Source organism: Nicotiana tomentosiformis, chromosome 11, assembly GCF_000390325.3.
Source record: "Nicotiana tomentosiformis chromosome 11, ASM39032v3, whole genome shotgun sequence".
NCBI lineage: Eukaryota > Viridiplantae > Streptophyta > Magnoliopsida > Solanales > Solanaceae > Nicotiana > Nicotiana tomentosiformis.
The window spans coordinates 96,139,456-96,161,756 of NC_090822.1; the positions used below are offsets into that span (position 1 = coordinate 96,139,456).

At 38.1% G+C, this 22,301-nt stretch overlaps 1 protein-coding gene across 2 annotated transcripts; it reads left to right on the top strand.

The window, feature by feature from the left end:
• The first annotated feature begins 539 nt into the window (after positions 1-539).
• Positions 540-21,486, top strand: LOC104107499 (uncharacterized). 2 transcript variants are annotated; one of them, XM_070188664.1, is made up of 15 exons: positions 540-967; positions 2,885-3,559; positions 4,270-4,476; positions 4,591-4,902; positions 9,796-9,905; positions 11,002-12,189; positions 13,119-13,260; positions 13,335-13,506; positions 13,650-13,813; positions 14,910-14,995; positions 15,824-15,923; positions 16,885-16,946; positions 20,150-20,252; positions 20,593-20,801; positions 20,901-21,486. In XM_070188664.1, the coding sequence occupies exons 1-14, from the start codon at positions 794-796 to the stop codon at positions 20,767-20,769; spliced, it is 3,672 nt and encodes a 1,223-aa protein (XP_070044765.1). In that variant the 5' UTR covers positions 540-793; the 3' UTR covers positions 20,770-20,801; positions 20,901-21,486. The 2 variants fall into 2 exon arrangements, with proteins under 2 accessions (XP_070044765.1, XP_070044764.1); XM_070188663.1 differs by having other exon boundaries at positions 541-967; positions 20,898-21,486.
• Positions 21,487-22,301: the final 815 nt, after the last annotated feature.

Sequence of the window (22,301 nt, forward strand, 5' to 3'; positions counted from 1 at the left end):
AAATATACTAAATAAAGGACTATACACCTATACAAAAAATAGAACTATCTAGAAGGAAAATTAGGCAACATTATTCCCAAATCCTGTCCGTTCAATCATATGTTTATCAACGTCCACATGTGGTTCCATATGTCTTTCACTTGAATCAATCATATTTGGCCTAGCTTTAGCTTTTGTATGAATTTGCTCTGTCACACGTTTGGCCTAGGTTTATCTTCAGAACCATTGGATCGATTTCAAGAAATATGCCAATTATCATTTCCAACAGTATTATTATGCAAAATAACATGTTCACATAACATAATTATGTGGATTGCCGTTATTATTATGCAAAAATCGTTGCCGTATGAATTATGATTTTCTTTTCATATTCAGAAGTATAGGGAGTCTAGCTATGAAAAATGTAATTTCTTTCATGATTGTAGAGCCATGTAAATGTCATTAATAGCTTAATAATATGAGGAAAAAAAAGCTTAATAATATATTAAATATCAATGAAGAATAAAAAATCATCAAGGTTCCAATCGAAAAAATATCTAAATTTCCAAGTTGTTCCCGGTAAATATCGTAAAAATTGGAGGGAAAAGGTCTAAATTACAAAACTTTCTTTCCCTTCTCTTTCTTCCTCAATCCTCTTCGGTGACACCAGAAGTAACAAACACTGTAGAGTAGTACTACTAGTTTTAAACACCCACAAATTTGAAAATTTTCAAACTTTACCAATTCCCATTTCGCTTCCCAGAAAACCCTAGGGATCAGAGGCAAAATTGACTGAACTTCAACTTTTAATCCAATGGCAGTGGATACCAATTTGGCTTCGTTATTTGAGAAATTGAAGTTGGAAGATCCGTATGTTTCGCCCAGACCTTGGGAATCAATTACTTCAGAAAGCGGCGGCATTTCTTCTTCCAATTCCGCTAACACTAATCGCTCTTCCCATGTTCAATACTCCACTTCGGCTGTTTCTGTAAGGACCCTTTTCATCTATGAGATTTGCATATTGGCAGTGTACTTGATTAATTGCGTGATGTATAGCTGGTGGAGTGTTGTTTTATTACTTATGTATTGCTATAGCATTTTTTTTTTGGGGACACGTTCTTTGAGATTTTTTACATTTTTCCTCATTTTCGATTGAATTATGTGCTTCTTTCGCTGTTTTCGTAAGGAGCATTTTGATTTCGTATAGCATTTTGATTTTTGCTTTTTTTTTTTCTTCTGTTAATTCGATGAGAAATCAAAGCGGCAATGTACATGATTAATTGCCTAGTGTACACCAGATGAGGATTGTTTCGTGCTTGTGTCTTAGTGAAGACTGTTACACTATTAGGAAGTTGGCACTGCTTGGCATAGGGCTCAATGAAGCTGGAAATAAGACATGAGACTAGGGTTCAATCCTAGTAGAAGCAACACAAGCTAGGCGATTTATTCCCATCTGTCTAAGAATTTTGACAGAGTTATTTTGTACATTTGCTAATGTATGGAAACAGGTACTGTGGATTAATTGAGGCGTACGAGAGATGACCGGACGCTACCGTTATAAAGTGTAACTCATAGAAAGTTGCATTTTATGAACTAATTTATGGACAGTTGCAATAAAACCACTAATACGTTAGTTCTTCTGTACCTTAACTTTTCAAGCAAATCTAGAGTGACATGTCACTGCTACATGACTCACTTAAATAGAAAAAGTAGGAACAAATTTCCCATGTATGTTTTGGTGCCAAATAACAGCTCAGTTTTGCCTCAATCCCAGGCTAGTTGGTCTCAGCATATAAGTCCACACTATTATTTTTGAGTTCTCGAGGTTCTCTAGAATTCTTACTGACATATAAATCTAAAAAGTTAAAAGCGCTCCCATGAACACTAGGTGTAATGTATAGTAACATAATGACTAAGCCTTAATCTCAACTAGTAAGTGTCGCCTATAGGAGTCTTTGGCTTCTTAACCTCAATTTGCATGGATCTCGAAGGAAAATGAATCTTTGAAATAACATCATTCCATGTGATTTTTTTGGTTTTCTCAAATACTAATCATTGCATTTGGAGGCTTACACAGGACATGATCGAAACATCTCAAGTGACCTTCATTCATTTATTCTATATGTGCGCTGCTTACACATTCTATCAGATGTTATCATCTGATTTTGTCGAATCTTATTACACATCCATATTAACATCCGCATTTCTGGCACTCTTCTTGTGGATGTGATGGACTTTAAAGGCTCAAAAGTTCTTTCATATGAATTGGTGGTCTCATCACTGTTCTATGGGACTTGATAACTGTGAAATGGGGATTCACATTTCACTTACAAAATTATTATTTGCTATGTCTATTGTTATTTCAATTAATTTGAAGCCAAAGTTAAGGGGAGATTGGGGAACCTTTTGTGATATGCTAAATGGAAATGCGAAATTTGTTTCCTCCTGTAGTTTGGATTTTCCTAAGTTCTAAAGTTGCAATGGCTGTAATTGATAAATGTTTTAATTGCAACAATTTACCGTTTAATGGTTAAGTGCGGCTTTTCAATATTTTTCGGGTTTTTACTGCAATTCACCTTTTCTTGTTGTTCATTAAACGAGGAAGTGGGAATGGAAATTACCAGTTTGAGTGCATAATATACAACCTATGATACTGCTCTATGCTTGATTCTTGCTGGGACATGTTTTGTTGGCCATGTTCTTTGAGGTTCTATTGTTTTCTTAGATCCTCAAGGCTGAACCTTTTCTTTTTCTTGTGACAAGAAAGAAAGTTGCATTATCTTTATGACTTCATCTCTTGTGATATTACCATTTTATGATGAATGAACTAAGAGTTTTTTCTTCCTTCTAAATTCTGGAAAATGAAAAGACACTTTACCTATTATTCGAACATTCATCCTTTCAGGAGCCTAGCTTGGTGAGACTGACATTGGATGCTCTGCAAGGTGTAGAATCAGCTCTGATATCTATTCAAAAGCTTTCTGCTTTATTTTGTTTTGATTCAGCTGATAGATCCTTTCATCATATCCCAAGTTTGTTGACACGAACTTCAAGCACCCTTGCTTTGGGAAATCTACTCAAATCTATTGGGCGTTTTGGTTGCATCATTTTCCTCCTTCACAAATTTGTCGATCATTTTACATGTTTAACTCTAGATGGGAAATCAGATGAGGATGAAGTTCAAAAGTATGATGCTAATGATGGTGTGGGATGCCGAATGAGCAATCATACACTTGTTAATCAGGCTTTTGCAGTTTCTGTGGCGAAAATCTTAGATGGGTATACCTCCGCCCTAAATACACTATATGCTTCTGTCAATTTTAGGCGTTGCTTGAAGTCCAAGGGTGGAGGCTGTTTTACTAGTGTTGGGCATGGCGAAATTACATTGCTAGAGGCTTATCTGCACTCTGCAGGACTAAGAACTCAGCTGGATGTGCTTGGTAATATCTGCAATATGAGTGATCTAGCTCTTAGATATTCTGAATTATCTCTTGAAGAAATAAGTGCCAAAGCGTTTTTAGAGTTTAATAATTTCCCCAGAAGCGGTGCTCTGCTCACTTTCTTGTACACACAACTAAAGGTTAGCATCATATAGAAGCAGTTCATTTAGTGGCTGTTCTACACTTTGACATTCTTAAAATTGGATTCCTGATATTCTTTTGCTCATTCAACTGTATGTGCTTGATCTGGTACTTTGCCGATTCATGAAGAATTACGTTGTGCAGGTTTAGCAAGTCACACATGGTATTTGATTATCATCTTGGTGTAAATGCTTCATGGATTATGTGCTACATATTTCTTTCCTTTCTATATCCGAGGAGGAAAGCAGCCAGTTATTAGTAGATATGTGAGAAAAGAGCGATGTAATAATGTGTGCAGAAGGACACATATCCATATACTTCACTGAGGCTAGAGTAAACCTGTTTCCTAATTTGTGCCTAAATTTACGTTACCACCTGAAAATGCTACTGAAATATCCAAAATGGTTAATCTGATTCTGCTAAGAGATTTTTGTAAGTAGGAAAGAAATAGCCTGCATTCTTAAGGGAAAATATGTAGCTTAAGGTATTTAACTGCGATGTCGATATTGTCCGAATGGTGCACTCACTATTTTGGCTGTTACAATAATGTGTGGTGCTAAGTATTATTCCATTCACCATTGTGGAAAAAGTTACATTTTGGGTGAAACAAGGTGTGAGATTTTATGGATCTGAACTTTTTGTATAAGATATTAAATAAGGTGTCTCTTTTGCTTATTATTGGTATCGTTCATTGGATTTTTTTGGCTAGATGGCTGATCCAGCCCATTGTGCTCTCCTGAAGTTCCTGTTTCTACGTTCATGGGAACCGTACTGTGGATTTATTAGAGCATGGATTTTTGAAGGTAGAATTGCTGATCCTTTTAAAGAGTTCATCGTGGAAATTGTGAAAGAGCAACCTGATCATGAGCCGGGTAACACTGGAATCTCTAATGACTTCCCATTAGCAAGTGTTAGGGTAATGCTGTCTGTCATTGCCTAGAATTTGGAGTTTTAATCTTTTTCCAATGCTGATATGCTTATTGTGTCAACTTTGGAGTCTGTTTTTATCATCTGCGATTCAATATCTCAGGTGCGAGAGGGAGTTTTACCTTTGTTTCTGGAGGATTGTTTGCTTCCCCTTTTCCGAGCAGGTCAACAGCTTCAAATAATAACTAAGTTACTTGAGTTCTGTGATTCTTTTGGACCATTTAACGGTATTCATGAAGAACTCCTTTCTGGCATCATCAATGGGTTTTCAAGCGAATTCCCAAACTTCAGATCGTCCTTGTTATTTGAGAAAGGTACTATTGAGACAATGGTGGTTTCAAGAAACAGTTATTACCAAAGGATGCTGGAGAAAGTTGACAATGTTTTCACTAAGTTGGAATTCAGATTTCGGGAGGTAATTTTTCAGAGGCCACTGTTCCAGTATCATCTTTCTTATATATCCTTTGCTTTCCTCTACAGCTGTAGGATCTATGATTTTTTTTTCTTTCTAGGATAACAAGGTATGTTGAATCTTGGCTAATTGCTTGTGCTGCTTTATCTATTAGAAACTAGAGATTCCTGTTAAAGAATCTCTAATTTGATATATCTGCTGAGAGATAACAACAACAACAACAACAACAAAAAATAAAATAAAAAAATCCAGTGTAATCCCACAAGTGGGGTCTGGGGAAGGTGGTGTGTACGCAGACCTTAGCCCTATGTTGTGAAGGTAGAGAAGCTGTTTCCGATATATCTGCTGAGACATAATTAAGTAATTATTTTTGTGCTCTCTAACATCTTAAACTTTTCGATAAGCTGGTGACATACCTCAACATGGTATGAGAGCTGCAGAGGCCCTGGGTTCGAGTTTCCCTGCCACCCATTTTAAAAAAGAATCCACGTGTTTGGCCCATGAAAAAGAATCAGGTCCGCACATGAGTGGGCGTGTTGAGGCATAATTAAGTAACTAAAAGTGTGTTCTCTCTAACAACATAAGCTTTTAGATGAGATGGTTACACACTTCAACAATATGCGATGTGGGAACACCAACTTTTACTTCTGCTTTTCACTTCTGACTTGAGGTAGTTCCTGCAGTTGTTCTGGTTTATCTCGTTATATATTGGAGATTCCACCGAGATTGAATCTCGTACTTAATTCTTTGCAGGGATGTTAAACATAGTCTGGATAGCTGCTTTACTTTTGGTAATGCCTAGATATCAGTAAAAAGTTTTAAGGAAGAGTTCTTTTGCCTCCTGAAAATACTGCACTAGTATTTTTGAAGTATGAATTCTGTTTAAATTAGGGAGAAGAATATGGATAAATTTAGATATTGAATTAAAAAAAAATGCCAACAGCAGGTGATGAATCTTGTCTAAAATAAATTAAGTTATTCTTTTCTTCACTAAGATGGTGATTATTTTAAAAGACGTGTTAGATATTCTAACCTGGTCCAACTTATTTAATTCTTTCTAAACCTGCCTGCTGCCTTGGAAAATGTGGACATCAGAGGAACTTGCTAAATGGGTTGGTTCCCCAGAAGCTGTTAGGAACTGGGCCAAAGTGTCATTCTGGGAGGAACTTGCTAATATTATGGGGGAATGGGACATTCCATGGGTTATAGGTGGAGACTTTAACACAATTAGATTCCCGGAGGAGAGATTAGGGTGCAATGTGATTTCGAGGGCCATGGAGGAGTTTTCTGACTTCATCAATGATCACTTTCTCATTGATCTTCCTCTGTCAGGGGAAAGGTTTACTTGGGCCAGGGCGGAGGATTCAAACTCAAGGTCCAGACTCGATAGATTTCTGATATCGTCCTCTTGGGATGAGCTGGTGCCGAATGTGTTGCAGATCCCTTTACCTAGGCTGACTTCGGATCACTTGCCTATCTTGCTAGATGGATGCAGAGGGAGGGGGGTCCGTGCTCCCTTCCGGTTCGAGAACATGTGGTTGAAAGTGCCAGGATTTTGTGACAAAGTGAAAGAATGGTGGACCAACTACGGGGTATCAGGGTCACCCTCATTCCGTCTGTCGAAGAAACTCAAATTGCTCAAGGGAGATATTATTAGGTGGAACAAGGAGGTCTTCGGGAGGGTGGAGGTCAAAATGAGGGAGCTTATGCATGAATTGGGGGAATTAGAGAGAGGGGAAGGGGCGAGGGAGCTAGATGAAACTGAGAAAGTGAGATTGGGGGAGGTTAAAAGTGAAATAGTCGAGCTAGCAATAGCTCAGGAGACTAGTTGGTGACAAAAATCAAGGGCGCTCTGGTTAAAGGAGGGGGATTCGAATACTAAGTTTTTCCACAGGGTTGCGATTGCAAATCGAAGGAGAAACTTCATAGAGTCCTTAGTTGTAGATGGGGTAAGGATCGAGGGAGAGGAAGAGGTAAAAGGGGCGATAGTGGGGTTTTATGAGAACTTATACAAAGAGGAAGTTAGTTGGAGGCCTACTTTGGGGGAATAGAGTTCAACCACATAGGGGAGGGAGACAATGAGTGGCTAGAAAGAGCTTTCGAGGAGGAGGAGGTGCACGATGCTGTATCGAGTTGTGCTGGTGATAAGGCCCCTGGGCCTGATGGTTTCTCCTTGGCTTTCTTCCAGCTCTGTTGGGACACTGTTAAGGGGGAGTTGATGGAAACCATCGAATACTTCCACGTGAATGGTGCTTTCGAGAGAAGCATCAATGCTTCTTTTATTACCATTGTGCCTAAGAAAGAAGGCGCATCTTGTATCAGAGACTATAGGCCTATCAGTCTAGTGGGGAGCATTTACAAGATTATTTCTAAAGTGCTTTCCAACAGACTAAAGAAGGTTCTTGACGTGTCCGTTTCGTCCTCCCAGAATGCGTTTGTGGAAGGTAGGCAGATCCTGGATGCTGCTCTTGTGGCAAATGAACTTGTAGACTCCAGAAGGAAAAATAGAGAATCCGGATTACTGTGCAAGTTGGACCTTGAGAAGGCTTTCGATCATGTCAATTGGGAGTTCCTGGACTTCATTATGAAACGGATGGGGTTTGGGGAAAGATGGAGGGGATGGATCAAGTTTTGCATTTCAACAGTCAGATTCTCTGTCCTGGTTAATGGTAGCCCGTGTGGTTTCTTTGGCAGCTCCAGGGGGCTCAGGCAAGGTGACCCCCTATCCCCATGCTATTCATTTTAGTGATGGATGCTCTGAGTAAAATGATGGATCGTGCGGCGAGTGGAGGCTTCTTGAGAGGTTTCTCAGCTCCGATCGGGGTGCTCAGTGCCCGAAGGGTCTCTCATTTGCTTTTTGCGGATGACACCCTAGTTTTCTGTGATGCCGATATGGATCAGTTGACCTGCCTGAAGCAGGTACTGCAGTGGTTTCAGATAATATCAGGACTCAAAATCAACCTCGGCAAGTGTGAGATTTTCCCGGTGGGTGAGGTTGCTAACATTGATGCTTTGTCGCATGTTCTCGGATGCAAGATGGGCTCTCTCCCCACTACTTACCTGGGTCTACCGTTGGGTGCTTTAAGAAAGGATACTACTGTTTGGAATCCAGTCATTGAAAGGGTTGAAAAACGATTAGCAGGTTGGCAGAAACGGTATTTGTCAAAAGGCGGTAAGGAAGTGCTTATTAAAAGCACTTTTTCAAGTATCCCTACCTATTACTTATCCCTGTTGCAAGCACCTGTGAGCATCACAGAAAAACTGGAGCGATTTCAAAGGAATTTTCTCTGGGATGCGGCAGATGGAACTAGAAAGTTTCATCTAGTGAATTGGCAGACAGTCACTTCCCCAAAGAAGTGGGGTGGACTTGGAGTAAAAGATCTCAGGGTATTAAACAGAGCTTTGCTGGGGAAGTGGCTGTGGAGATTCGGGGTAGAAGAGCATGCTCTATGGATAGCAGAAAAGTATGATTCCACGGGAGGGGGTTGGAGGACCAAGGCAATCACAACACCGTTTGGGTGTGGCATGTGGAGGAACATCATGAAGAACTGGGAAGCTTTCTATGGCAGCATCACTTACAAGGTGGGAGATGGAAAGAGAATCAGCTTTTGGAATCACAAGTGGTGTGGAGAGGCTACTCTGAGGGTCTCTTTCCCACACGTCTACAGAGCTTCAAACCAGAAAGAATTGATGGTCCAACAAATACGCAAGGAGCATGAAGGGGGGATAGTATGGGACCTCTCTTTTAGAAGGAACATGCAAGATTGGGAGATTGCGGAGCTCCAAAATTTATTGGCACTGCTATACGGGCAAGATATGCCCCATCCATCTTATGATTCTTGGAGATGGGGGTTGCGTGATGATGGCTTGTTCACCGTAAAGTCCTTCTACCAGAGTATGTTGGTGAGACAGGAGGCTACTTTCCCATACTCATCGATCTGGATTCCTAAGGCGCCCACGAAGGTGTGTTTCTTCGCGTGGCTAGCAGCGAGGGGAGTGATCTTGACATCTGAAAATCTGCGAAAGAGAGGAATTACACATGTTAGTTGGTGCTACATGTGTAAAAGCTCAGGGGAAGAAGTTGATCATCTTATGCTGCATTGCCCTGTGTCCTGGGGTCTATGGAGGGCAATCCTGAATCTCTTTGGTGTTCAATGGGTGATGCCAAACACTGTAAAAGAAATGCTATATAGCTGGGCCGGTTTCCGTAGAAGAAGCAAGCAAAAGGCGTGGAAGTTCGCCCCGTTAGCTCTCATGTGGTTAGTCTGGGGAGAGAGAAATAGGAGAGTTTTTGAGGGGATTGAGTCTTCGTTTTCACATCTTAAGAATAGTCATTTATCTCTGATCGCTTTTTGGTGCACACATGTAGCCCCTACTTGTGTAGAAGATTGAGCGTCATTTGTAGGGAATCATGTTCTGATGTAAATTCTCTACTTTTTGTATACTTCTTGTATGCGGGAGTTTTTTCTCCCTTTTGATTAATACAATTTACCTTATCAAAAAACAAATGTCTTTGCTGGTATGTAACCATGTCTTTATATGTAGTAATGTCCTTTACCTAGCATATTCTCTGTTTTTCATTTCTTCTCCCCTCTTTGTCTTTTAATATCAAGCAAATATATTAATTTTGATTACACATTCCAGAAGTTAACTTTTAAAGGTTCTATTCCTGCATATGTAGAGTACCTAATAAGAGTTTAATACATCTGCGTTGTTGAACAAAATTGTCGGATATTTTTATGATGCATCAAGTAATCTAGACAATTAAACCAGCTTTTTTCACAGTAATTCTAGCCTCTCACCTTTTATTTATTATAGAAGTAAAACAAGGCTAATCTTTTCTTTTAACTTTTTCATGTGTTCCATAAGATTTCTATTTCCCAAATATCTCTCCAGGGCATGCAACCTAGGTATGCAAACCATGCAAGGAACTTGACCTCTCCTGTTTTGTTTTCAACTAGTGACAACTTGGATGCATATTCAAATGATACCAGAGGTCAAACTTTGTAAGTGTACCCACTTTATACGCTTCATTGTGCATGTCCCCATGTGCTGGCTCATTTGATTGTGCATCCATCCAGGATTGTTATGTCTATAATCTAATTTGATTGTGCTTCCGTCCAGGGCTGTTTGTCTATAATCTATTTGTTTAAAAATTATTTATCTACTATCTATCCATCATTCTTTCTCTATAGTTCTTGGTTTCTGTCTATAGGGAGCAAAAATTGCATGATCTGAAGTTAGAAATGTAGAAAACAATGGGCAGCCCGGTGTACGAAGCATCCCGCGTTCATGCAAGGTCCGGGGAAGGGCCACGTCCCAAGGATGTGTGATGTAGAAGATATAAATAAATCAAATATCCACTCTTCAATAATTTAAGCTTTTAGGTGAGACTGTTTACCAATTCAACATGGTATTGAAGTAAGCATAGGTCCTACTTTCGAGTCTCACCTCACTCTTTCATTAAAAAAAACTTCCACTTGCTTGGCCCATGAAAAAGAATCTCGGCTGCACATGAGGGAGTGTGTTGAAGACCTAAAATAAATAAATAAAAGAATTGTTTTGTTAACTTTTTGAACTTTTAGATGAAATGGTTCACACGATTCAACAGGGTGTTGATTATATACAATCCCACATTGGTCAAAAGAGGTCTATAAAGGTTTGGGGCTGCTCCACCCATTGCTTTATGATTTTGCATTGGTGGATGTTCAAGTTCTTTGGCATGGTATTGAGCAACCTTTAGAAAGACCTTTCTAAGACACGTAAGTCTGCATTAAAGTGCACGTATTAACCCTAAAATTATATTGCATATAAAAGAGGGTGTTGAGTCATATAATGTCCACATCAGGTATATTAGGGGCATCTAAGGGTTTATAAAAGTGTTGGACTAGTCAATGCATTGCCCTAAGTTTTGGATTGGATACCCGGACTCTTTTACATTGAATGAGTTCACTGAACTCTTAGTTGAGTCGCTAGAGCTGCATAGCTGAGTATTTTATTTCCACTCATTCTTGAGGCCAATTTGATCATTTTGTCAGTAACTTTTTGATTTTTGTATAAGTCCTTTCCCTGTCACTAAAGAGTATCGCATCTGAATTTTAGGGCTCACGACACCATAGAAGCTGAGATTAGCACAGACGATGATTTTTCTGGTACCGAAGATCTCCTGGAGTCATCTGAAGCTTCATCAGAAGAAAACTCAGAGGAGCAAAGTGATTTTGACCTGCCGAGCAACACACCTGGCACTGATGTGGTGTTGGAGCCAGATTATTTATCTGCTTTAAGTTTTATTGATGATGGTCTTTTGCAGAAGCAGAAGTTTCCGCAAGATGAGATTTCATGCTCTGCAGAATATGTTTCGTGTAAGTCATGTATAAGGATGGAAATATCTTCCACGGATGTTAGTAACAGTGAAAGAGCTGCATGTGACAGTTCTCTGCCCTATAGAAGTGGGGAACAAAGTACGCTGCTGGATCTTGATAACCGGATTTCTAATAGTTGCCACAATACTTGCTGGCTGTCTGATTGCTTTCCAGGAAATCTTCTGAATATTGATAGGAGGAGCTCTCAGAGTACATGGTTGCATGAAGTTGAGATTGAGCCGGAAGTAGGCAGTTGTAAATTTGGTGTCCAACTGCCTGACAACGTAGATTCTAGTGGTTCAGTTCTACCTCGAAATCCTTCATTGCCCGAGGCTTATGAAAAGGATCAGCATCCATATAGAGCTTGTACTTTTTTAAGTTCAACAAGTTTGCCATGGAAGCTGAAGCATAACTCCGACTTACTAAGCATGAACCCAATTTTGGCTAGAAGTTCTCTTGTTAACCCAAAGAGGGAGCCTGAACAAATGTTCTCAAGAGATTCTAGGCAATCTTTTCCTCTTTTTAATTTCACATCTATAAGAGATCCTTGCGAGGTTTATATAGAAAAGTTTGCTGCCAATTCTAGAGATCAGTTAGGAGCTGGGGTTTCTGTTTTGACTGGTACAGCAGCTACTGCTGCTGTTCTTACTAGTCGTCAACATAACTTAAAAGATTACTCTGATAAGAACTTGGAGAAAAAGGCAGAGCTGTCTCATACTTGTTCCCCTGTAGGTTCCGAGGCTCACATTCAAAAAGTCTCATCATTGGAAAATGCTGCTGGTGGGAGTGGTTGGGAGAGACTGCTTGCTAATTCTAGCAAGATTGCCAGTACAACTGCTAGATATCCGAAAACTAGTTTGGTGACAGTCCTTGAGATGCCACTGGATCATATTATCAAAAAGTGCCTGTTGGAGGAGATTTTGCTTCAGTATCCTTATATATTCTAGATGCACGAAATGCAGCTTATCAACACTTGCAGTAAACTGTCTTTATTTTCCCTTGTTTGTTTATGCTTTACTACTGTGGGCGTCCAACTTTTCTCCCCATTCATGACGAGGAAAGAATTCCATTTACATTTTTCTGACTACTTAGCAAAGAAGATTAAAATCAAGATAGCCAAAAATTGGATGTGTGTCAAGATGCTGTCGGGCGCCGGCGGCTGACTCAAGTGCCCCCATTATGAAGTTAAATATTAACGAAATAGGTAGAGATGCTCATGCTTCTATTACCTCAAATGTTGATATTCCTGTGACCTGTAGTGCTAAAATATTATTCAATAAGGGATGATCATCTATGTAGTTGACATGATGCTTGATAAAATATGAGTATTCAAGGATTTTGAAGTTGGAATTATTTTAGACTCGCCTGATTTATGCAGTCTCAGATGATGGGTTTTCATGAAAAATCAGTTAGTTCAAGGTCAGTGAAGTATTCGAGTTGCAGGGCTGATGTTCCTTGATGGGCCATTGTCCTCTAGAACAAATTTCCTTCTCCAATTTTGAATAGTGACCATTGTCTTGCCCACTTTGACATCTGTAAACTGTGTTTTAGATCCATTTTTCCTCGGCGGGCCATAGTTCTCTTATGTTTTCCTTTGAATCCTCAACTTTGATATTTTCTTCAGCTAGTTTATATCTGCGAAAGTGATATTTTCATTTCTTTCTCTAATTTTAAGAAGAGTGTTATTCGAAAAGAAATGATTGTTTTTTCATATAAAAAAAAGAAATGATTGTTTTGCTTAAACTTTTATTTGTTATTAATCACCACCATCACAATGTTCTTTAAGTAACCCTTACTTGTTGGGGAGCAGGCAAAGGCATTCTTATATGGCCTCTCATTTTTCCTTGACATTACTAGATACAAATACTTGAGCAAGTTGACTATACAATTACTTGATAAAGGTTTTAGTTTGCATGAACATTTGCTGGCTCTAAGGAGGTATCATTTTATGGAATTAGCAGATTGGGCACATCTGTTTGTCAGCTCTCTTCAGCATCATGTATGTTCTTTTCCCACTTTATAGTTTGTTTTTTAACTTTCCTTTTCTTGATTTGTGTAATTTTCTCGAAACAGAAATGGTACACCGTAGAGGCAGAAAAGAGAATATCAGAAATTCAGGGCATTCTTGAGTTGTCAGTTCAGAGATCTTCTTGTGAAGGGGACCCTTATAAGGATCGTTTGTTTGTCTATGTGAAAGGGAGTAGTATGACAAACATCTCAGTTTCTGGTAGAGGAACATTTTATGGTATGGCAAACATCTTCTTGTGAAGGGGACCCTTACGTTTTACTTTTTCTCTGTCCATTTGTTTCTCTGCATCTGTATATATGGTGCATTGTCTTCTACAGGCGTTTTTGGTTCAGCTTTTAGAACTATATTACTCTTGGCAGGAATCCACTCCTTTGATTGTTTGGGTTTGGGTTATCGAGTAGATTGGCCACTCAGCATCATATTGTCTCCTGGCACACTAAAAATGTACTCAGAGATCTTTAGTTTTCTGATACAAGTCAAGCTTGCTGCTTTCTCTTTAAGTGATATATGGCGCTCATTAAAGGTACTGATTTGATATTGGTCCCATATTTTTGTAAATTCATCATGTATATATATGTAATGCGTGGATTTTATGTTTCTATGTCTTTGCTCAACCCTTCTCATTTTCTTTTCTTTGCGTATTCCCTGTCTCTGTATATTTACCATTTTAAGTAGTCTAAGAACTTGTATACACCTAGTTCGTTGAAGTTAAAGCAAGTTCCAGCCTGCTTGGGATTGCGCAAAGAAGAAGTTAGGGGTTACCTAACATTGAAATTACCCCTTGTGTGACCATGGAAAGCCCTATTTCATTTCTTTTCATTAGCTTATACAGGTTGAGAACAGGGATATCCGTGTTTAATTTGTTGTCAAATGCCTTGTGAAGGCATTGATTTATGGAGCCTACAGGTTAGTAACTGAATCTATATTGGATGAAGGAATGAAGAGTGGGCTTATTTGTTTTGCGGTATAGTTGTTAAGTATTGGAAATCGTGGTTCAGTCAACGCAATCCAATACCATTTAATATGACTTATTTTTCCTTAGTTTTGTGAATTCTTTCTAGTGGCCGCCATCGCAGTTTAGTTAGTGTTTGAATGCATTTGATTTTGAAGGGCTTCAACTAAGGTGGAGAAGTATTTAGGAAGTTTAATACTCATATATCTTACCCCTTCCCTATCATGCTGATAAAATGAAACAATAAACTGAGGGTGCATATTTACATTAAATCCTCCCAAACCAAACAACAACAACAACAACAACAACAACAACACAGTATAATCCCACTAGTGGGGTCTGGGGAGGGTAATGTGTACGCAGACCTTATCCCTACCCTGGGGTAGAGGGGCTGTTTCCGATAGACCCTCGGCTCCCTCCCTCCAAGAACTCCCCACCTTGCTCTTGGGGTGACTCGAACTCACAACCTCTTGATTGGAAGTGGAGGGTGCTTACCACTAGAGCAACCCACTCTTGTCCCTCCCAAAACCAAATAAAATAAAATAAAATGATTACACTGCACAGGATAATCACAGCTGTAGTTTTGACAGTTGGCTCAACCAAATTATTTTACATAAGTGATGCTTTAAGTCACCTAATAATTTTGATATGTTGTCCTTGTGAACAGGATCTCTCTCAATTGGACAAGAAGAATCAACATTTTGCGTTTGGCAATGCAGAACCAAAGCAATTGTCCATCTTAATTGAAACAAGGTCCTTTTTACGTTTTAATTATTGTTATCTTCTTTCTTTCTGGCTAACTTGATGTCATTTGACCCAAGGCATGTCTGGTAACTCTATGTGAAAGGAATAACCACAAGATATTATGCTTTTGTGTATGACACGTTTTTCTGTATGATGTTGCTTGCTCTTTTATGTGCTCAGATGTGTGAAAAGGTTTATTTATTAAGAGGTTGTGTGCAATCATATATGCAGAAAGATGCTAGCTTTTTCCGAGCTTGTTTAAAGTTGAGATATTTCAGATCTTGCTATAGAGTTTCTTTTGATAGAAACCTAAGAAGCACGCTGCCACACCGTGCATTTCTTGGTTATCTTGGAAACGCGAAGCAAAGCAACTGTGCGCTATGTCGTGTTGCGCTTAAACACTTGTTGGGTCATAATCACATTGATACTAAATGCAAATGAAATGTTTTAGAGTCACAATGCAAATGGACCTAAGACCTATATCTAGGACCTGAAGTAACTTGTTGAGCATTGTGGCGAGACAAAGTCTCAACCGAAGCAAATTGGTATGCCATGACGCTTGGAGGGTCTGCGACGTAGCTGTGAGTTTGAATATTATAGTTGTATATAAAATATATTTGTGATGTTGGAAGAAAGTAAATGTGTTAAGTGTAAACCATCTATAAAAGCCTGTAGACATCACCATTCTTCAATCTCCTCTTATATCTAACATAAACTTATCCTATGATTTTCTACTCAATCATATATGCTATACGTGCTGAGTCGTTTCATTACTTTTGTGGTTAGAGTCTGCTACTTTCTGCTGTTTTCCTTACGTGGTTCTGAATTTCATTCCAGGCACCAGCTTAATCATTTTGTATCTACGCTGCAGCAATATGTACAACCACAACTATCTCATGTGTCCTGGTGCAGGTTCATGCATTCTCTTAAGGATAAGGTTTGGAGCACCTTCTGATCTGGGTTTTAATGAATTTCACCTTTACCCCCTTTATTTGCTGTTTGGTTTGTGATTATCAGCCTCTTACTAGTCTTAATCTTGTGCATTTCAGTAGCCTACAGTATGCTTTATATAATGTTGTTTTAGAATGGTTCCAAGCTCTTATATCAACAACAAAAACAACAACAACAATAACAACATACCCAGTATAATCCCACAAGTGGGGTCTGGAGAGGGTAGTGTGCACATAGACCTTACCCCTACCTTGGGGGTAGGTAGAGAGGCTATTTCCGATAGACCCTCTTATATCCTATGCTTTTAATGGCTAAGATGTGAACCTATTTGGATGAGTTAATAAGCTGTCGAAATTCAATAAATATTTGCTGTTGTCCTTTTGGTTATAAATGATCGGTATTTTTGTGGATGGGGGTGGGGAGGGACCAACACTTGATACTGTAATCTCGCTTATAGGATTTTGCTATTTGAGCCAGTTTCTTCAGCATGGTGTTGGTCAATAAAAAATATTAATTTTGAGATGTAGCATCGATGGATTCTTGAAGGCTTGGAGTTATCTTATGGTAGGTTAATTTAGCAATTAAATGAACATATTGACCAATTCCTGCAAACAGGTTTCCCTCACATGTTCTATGAATGGGTCACTCTCATTCAAAACTTACCAGACGGAAGTGTCAAATTGTTCTCATTTTTATTGTCAAGCAATGCAAACTATATTATCTTTTTCTACAGAAATACAGTTATGCTTTTTATTTTCTTCATTGGTGTATTTTCTATTGTGTCTGGCTCAAACAGGTTTTTAAGCGCTTAATGTGTTAAGAGTAATTCCAAATTATCCAAAAAAGATTTAAAAAATATTTTTTAACTTTTAGTAATTATATTCTTGTCATTCAGAAATTTTTCGAGATTTTACTCCATACTTATGATACCATTCTTTCGTCATCAGGTCAAAGATATGATGGATCTGCATTCTGCACATATGGCATACCTGGATGACTCCCTGCACATGTAAGATCAGCTCATGTGGCCACTTTTCTTATCCTCCCCCCTCCCCCCTTTCTCTATCTCTGATACACACACACACAGAAAAAAAACGGTTATGAACAATATTCAAAAAGAGATACTTTTGTGTGTAATTTTGTATAGTGCAACACTTCGGGATTTAGTCAACAAGTTGTTTTGTAATTTTGCCTCAATTTTAAGCTAGTGGGAAAAGGTGAATACTATCTGTGGTTGAGTAGTAGTGCAGGAGGGTGTATGATTATGTGACCAGTGTAAGTGACAATCAGCAGTCACCTGGAGAATCTCTGGTGTTGTCTACGTGTGCATGAGGGGGAGGGATGGTGGAGAGACGGAAGGAGACATTTGTGATGGTGAGTCAGAAAGATGATATTTAGTGGGCGTTTGGACATAAGAATTGTAAAATTCCGAAAAAAGTGAATTTTTTTTCAAGTGAAATGGTATTTGAAAATTAGAGTTGTGTTTGGACATGAATATAATTTTGGTTTTTTTTTTGTATTTTTGTTAGTGATCTGAGTGAAAATTTTTAAATACAGCTTTTTGGAGTTTTTCAAATTTTCGAAAAATTCCAAAATTCATCTTCAAGTGAAAATTGGAAATTTTATGGCCAAACACTTATGTCGAAAAAAGTGAAAAAATTTTAATGGCCAAACGGGCTCTAGAGTGAGCACATTTCGTTTGACTCCGTAGTTGGTTGAGACACTGAGTCTGTTTGTAGTTCTCCACTTCTGTGTATAATTAGGATGAAAAGGAAGGATAAGTGTATCACATCTTGCATTCTTCTACTTTAGTATGAAAAACTTGACAGCTCTTTTTTATTTTTCCACTTATTCGTTATAGGAAATTGGAGTTTTCTTTTTCCATTTAGTTGAACTATAAATGGAGAAAACAAAAAAGCTCTTCTGGTACTGAACAGCACTAAATGATTTCTTATGATCTATTGTCTCTTATCTTCTACAGAAAACTTATTGTACTCTACCAGCAGCAGGACAAATAAGCTACTGCACTTATCTAGCTTAATAGTTGTAACATTTTTTCGTCCAATTGTTCCAATTTAATGAGCATTAAAATGTAATGCTATATTAAAAGGGGAAAAATGAAAAGAAAAGTAGATCTGCTGATAAAGATAAGTTGACAAATTGTTGGCAAAATTGACTACTACTCTACTTCTGTCTCAAAACTTGTCTGTTGTGACATGTTAATTTGACATAGAAATTATAAATCTTTAAAATGATAATACTAAACTTTTATGTACTTGTATGGTTTTCCATTTTAGTTTGCAAAAATGACGGATCAAACCTGAGTTTGACATTTTTATATCAAATAAAAGCCAAAATTGTTGGAATGTGGGAAGTAGTTTTCTTTGAAACTGAATTATGTTATTTTAGAGTGTATACCAGTGACTATTTGTTGGCAACTCTCCTATATGACCAAATGATTTGCACCTTCAAATGTAGACTTATGGGTAGGAATGCATGCATACTTTCTGGATAGATTTTGAAACGATCTAGATGAATAACAAGAAACATTAGTGCTAGATGTAGATAGCCTCTAGTCTCGAATTTTCTTTAACAAACAAATTATTTAGTATTAGAATGAAATGACCCTTGATAGAGCGGAAGGATTCTTTCACTGCTTTCGTGAGGGAGGTTGCCAAAAAGGCATCTTTTGATGAAGTCCATCGTCATCCTACTCAATATCCTACTTGATCTTTTGCATGTAATATTAAATGCATAAGTAATTATTTCCCTGACACTATTTTAGAAATGGGTGTGGACCTCAATGCATTAGTTTCTATTAAGTGTCCCACATTAATTGAAAGAATGAGCTATTGTCTTCTTATATTGTCTTGGGAAATCTTCACCTCATGAGTTGGCTTTTAGATTTTTAAGGGCTAAAGTCTTTTTTTAACATGATATCAGAGCAAAACCATCCCTATTACCAGTTTACCTAATGTTGGGCCATTATGTTATATTGTTCATGCATCAGACATTCAGTCCTAGACGTGCAGGGGGGTCTTAAGTGTTCCACATTGGTTGAGAGAATTAGCTTTTATCTCCTTATATATTCTTGGGCAAGTCTTACCTCATGAGCTAGCTTTTGGAATTAAGTTAGACCCAAGGTTCATTTTCATAACAGTTGCAAACTATTTGCATATCTTTATTAATTGGCAACTTAACAAGAAGGGGATGTGAGGTTTGGGCTTCCATGGTGTCTGTTTCAGTTTACACTTCCCTATGGAACCAGAGTCTCTTTGTCTCAAGGGAAATTGAACCTGTTGTTGTTAAAGGCGCGCTTAAGCCCTGAAGGGTGGCTCAAAACATGTTGAGCGCTTCGCCTCGCTTTGTGGGCGCCTCAATGTTGCATCAAGGCTCTAAGGCATACTTTTCCTTGCCAACGAGTGTAATCCTGAAAAAGCGACACTAAATAATTGATATTTCACTTTATCGTAATTTTTTTTTCAATTTCTTTGTCCATATTTTTGTTATTCATGCTTATAATTATTGGTCTTAGACTACATATACATATTTTTACTCTTTCTCTAGTTGCACCTGTTTTCATTAAAACCCACGCTTTATTTGCGCTTTGGGCTTGAAGCCCCAACAGATCTTGGAGCTTTTTTGCGCTTTTCGCCTTTGATAACACTGTTATGATTGGATTAGATGTGCGCGAATAATCTCTGTGTTAATCTATTATATCTTGTTTGAGTCCTTAAAGACTATTCAATGTTATATTTTGTCCTTTATCCCTCTAGAGTGCCTTGAAGCAGGTAAAGACGTTCTTTCTGCTTTAGAAGGATACTAGAGCTTGTATGATTCACTTTTCTTAGCATTTGTGTTTATTTAATGCTTTTCCTTTGCTCATAATGTTCCAGTTACCTGATATCATTTTGATGAAGATTCAATATTGGAACTTCTATGTCACCCCCCTTCCCCCGCCTCTCCCCCCATCCTTAGGGTTAAGTTTTCCTTGTCATACAGCTAAAGTGGAATCCCTATAATCCCAACTAATTGAGGCTTTCCATTTCTCATAGAATTTAGACCCTTAAGAGTTTAGGATCTTGTGACCTGTGACCTATCTTGTCTAGGCACAAGTCCCTATCTTTGCTTTGATTTTGTTGTTGATGACTCAGAAATTTTGACTTTCTGTCTGATGAACGTGTCTAATGTTTTCAATATGAACCTTTACAGATGCTTCCTGTCTGAGGAAACTCAACATACTGCCAGCATTATAAGAAGCATCTTGCAATCTGCGGTGGATTTTCGATCTTGTCTGAGTGGAGACATTTCACAGGTAATTGTTAACATCTACATGTTTGTGTTCAGGAGGCATTTGTTGGTTTGAGAACTTTTTACAGATTGTTATCAAATAATTATTTGAGAAGTCAACTTGTAGGGTAATACTTAGTTCTTGATTCTGAGTTTTCCGAGGATCTAGTACAGCAACAGCACTCATGCCTTGCATGCATACTTTGATTATTTTGTTGTGCATCTCCAAATTCACGTTCTCATTCTGTGGGTTTGGGGGAATGGCATGTCTGAAAATAAATCAACCTGGGAAAAAAGTTGCATTTAACATCCTCTAAGAGACTGGAGATAATAAACCAAATACAAAATATTATTGCTGTTTGCAGGTGCTTCACATAAGGAAATCATTATCTGAGAACATCAAAGAGTTGTATCTATGTTATCTTAAGTCGCCCAGACATGGAGAATTCGGCCTGTCATGTTTCTGGGAGCGTCTGAATTATAACGACCATTACTCAGAGGTTATTGGTAAACAGATGGGACACAAGGTCTTTCTCGTCTAAAACACCAAGAATTGACTGCTGACTCGAATGAGGTAAGAAATTTTCAAGTACGACTCTAAAGGTAGGAAATGAACTACCTATTCCACCCAAGTTATTACATGTTTTTTACTTCTATTGATCCCTTTCAGAAGAGTTTACATGGTCGTGACCAAGAAACCACTGGTTTCGCTTGGTGGGCCGGGAATGCCCCCATCAAGGAGATTATATGCAGAAGGAGAGTATTTTGTTTCAGGAGCTTGGATATGATCATGAGGTCAGATTTTCCACGAGCAATAGCATCTTGACATTGTGTGGGTGCATTTTGTTCGAAGGCTCGCTCATGCCCAACAAGCACAAATACATTAAATGTCGTGCATGTCTATATAAGATCCTTGAAAGCAGTAATCTATTTCAGGCGGATAATCTGGCTTCTGTATCTTGCTCGCAGACTTGCTACCTTTGGGTTCACATTATAGGATGTCGTTTAGGTTTGAATGAGTTTGAAAGTTTGGCTATATGTTGTGTATAAGTGAATTTAGCCTTTGTTGATAGCTCGGTTGAATTGTAATAGTAACTTCTTGCGTTTCACTTTGTGTATATTATGAATACAAGATTAAGGAAGTTGGTTTTCCTGTTTGAGTATTTTGTATGAAATCACTAATTGCAAGAATACAGTCCACAGAAACATAATTTGCTTTATACTTTATGAAGGGACACTTGTCCTCTTGTTTTCTTGTACTGTTATTTCTTCTTTCCAGTGTTTCCAAACTAGGCCAAGAGCATAGTGTTTATATATCACTAGAAACGTCAATATACAAGATGCAAATTGGTCAAAATGAGACATTAGTAGAGAGAAGATGAGAAAGAAAAAAAAATTATAATTTAAGTGGTGCTCATTTTATGCAGTGTTGTCTCCCACTTGCTTTTCCATTTTTCTTAATCATTTATGTAACTTTTACGGTTTGTTATGTAAAGGAATTTCATCTTTGAATCGAACAGGCGAGTATGCACGATAAAGAAGGCTAAAGGTTAATCAAACCAAAATATTCACGATAAATACTGTTATTCCTTCTTTCCATAGTTTTCAAAGATTTGTTAATATGCATTTTAATTTTAATTTATCACTTAACCACGATAAATACGTTATTGTCCGAATGCCGAGTGAAGGTAGGTATTTTCTGTACATTCGTGTAGGTAGCTTTATAGTTAGTATGCCTAAAGTTTTTCAAGGAGTTGGTATTAAATTCCTAATGTACTGCAATTGCCAATTGTATGCTAACTATTTTCTGGTAGTGTCTACTAAGCAGAGACTTGATTATATTATAGGCTTATAGAAAGGAAAATACATCCATTTCAAACAATTTATTGATAGCTTTAGCCCTAAGGAATACAAATCGGAGTCTGCAGGATTTGGAAAGAGAATTTTGCTAAAGTATTCATGTAAATTGAAACTTTATTCTTAAGATGATGAATGAGAGGACGATCATAGTAACAACGGGTATTGCTCCCTCCATTTCAAAAAGATTATCTTAGTTTGACCTGGCACAAACTTT

What these genes read in the sequence shown, in the direction of transcription:
- LOC104107499 (XM_070188664.1), top strand. Translation starts at nt 794, where the DNA reads ATGGCAGTGGATACCAATTTGGCTTCGTTATTTGAGAAATTGAAGTTG. An exon ending in TTGGAGGAGATTTTGCTTCA is followed by an intron (nt 12,190 to 13,118) that starts GTATCCTTATAT and finishes TGACATTACTAG; the next exon opens with ATACAAATACTTGAGCAAGT. An exon ending in TCAGCTCTCTTCAGCATCAT is followed by an intron (nt 13,261 to 13,334) that starts GTATGTTCTTTT and finishes TTCTCGAAACAG; the next exon opens with AAATGGTACACCGTAGAGGC.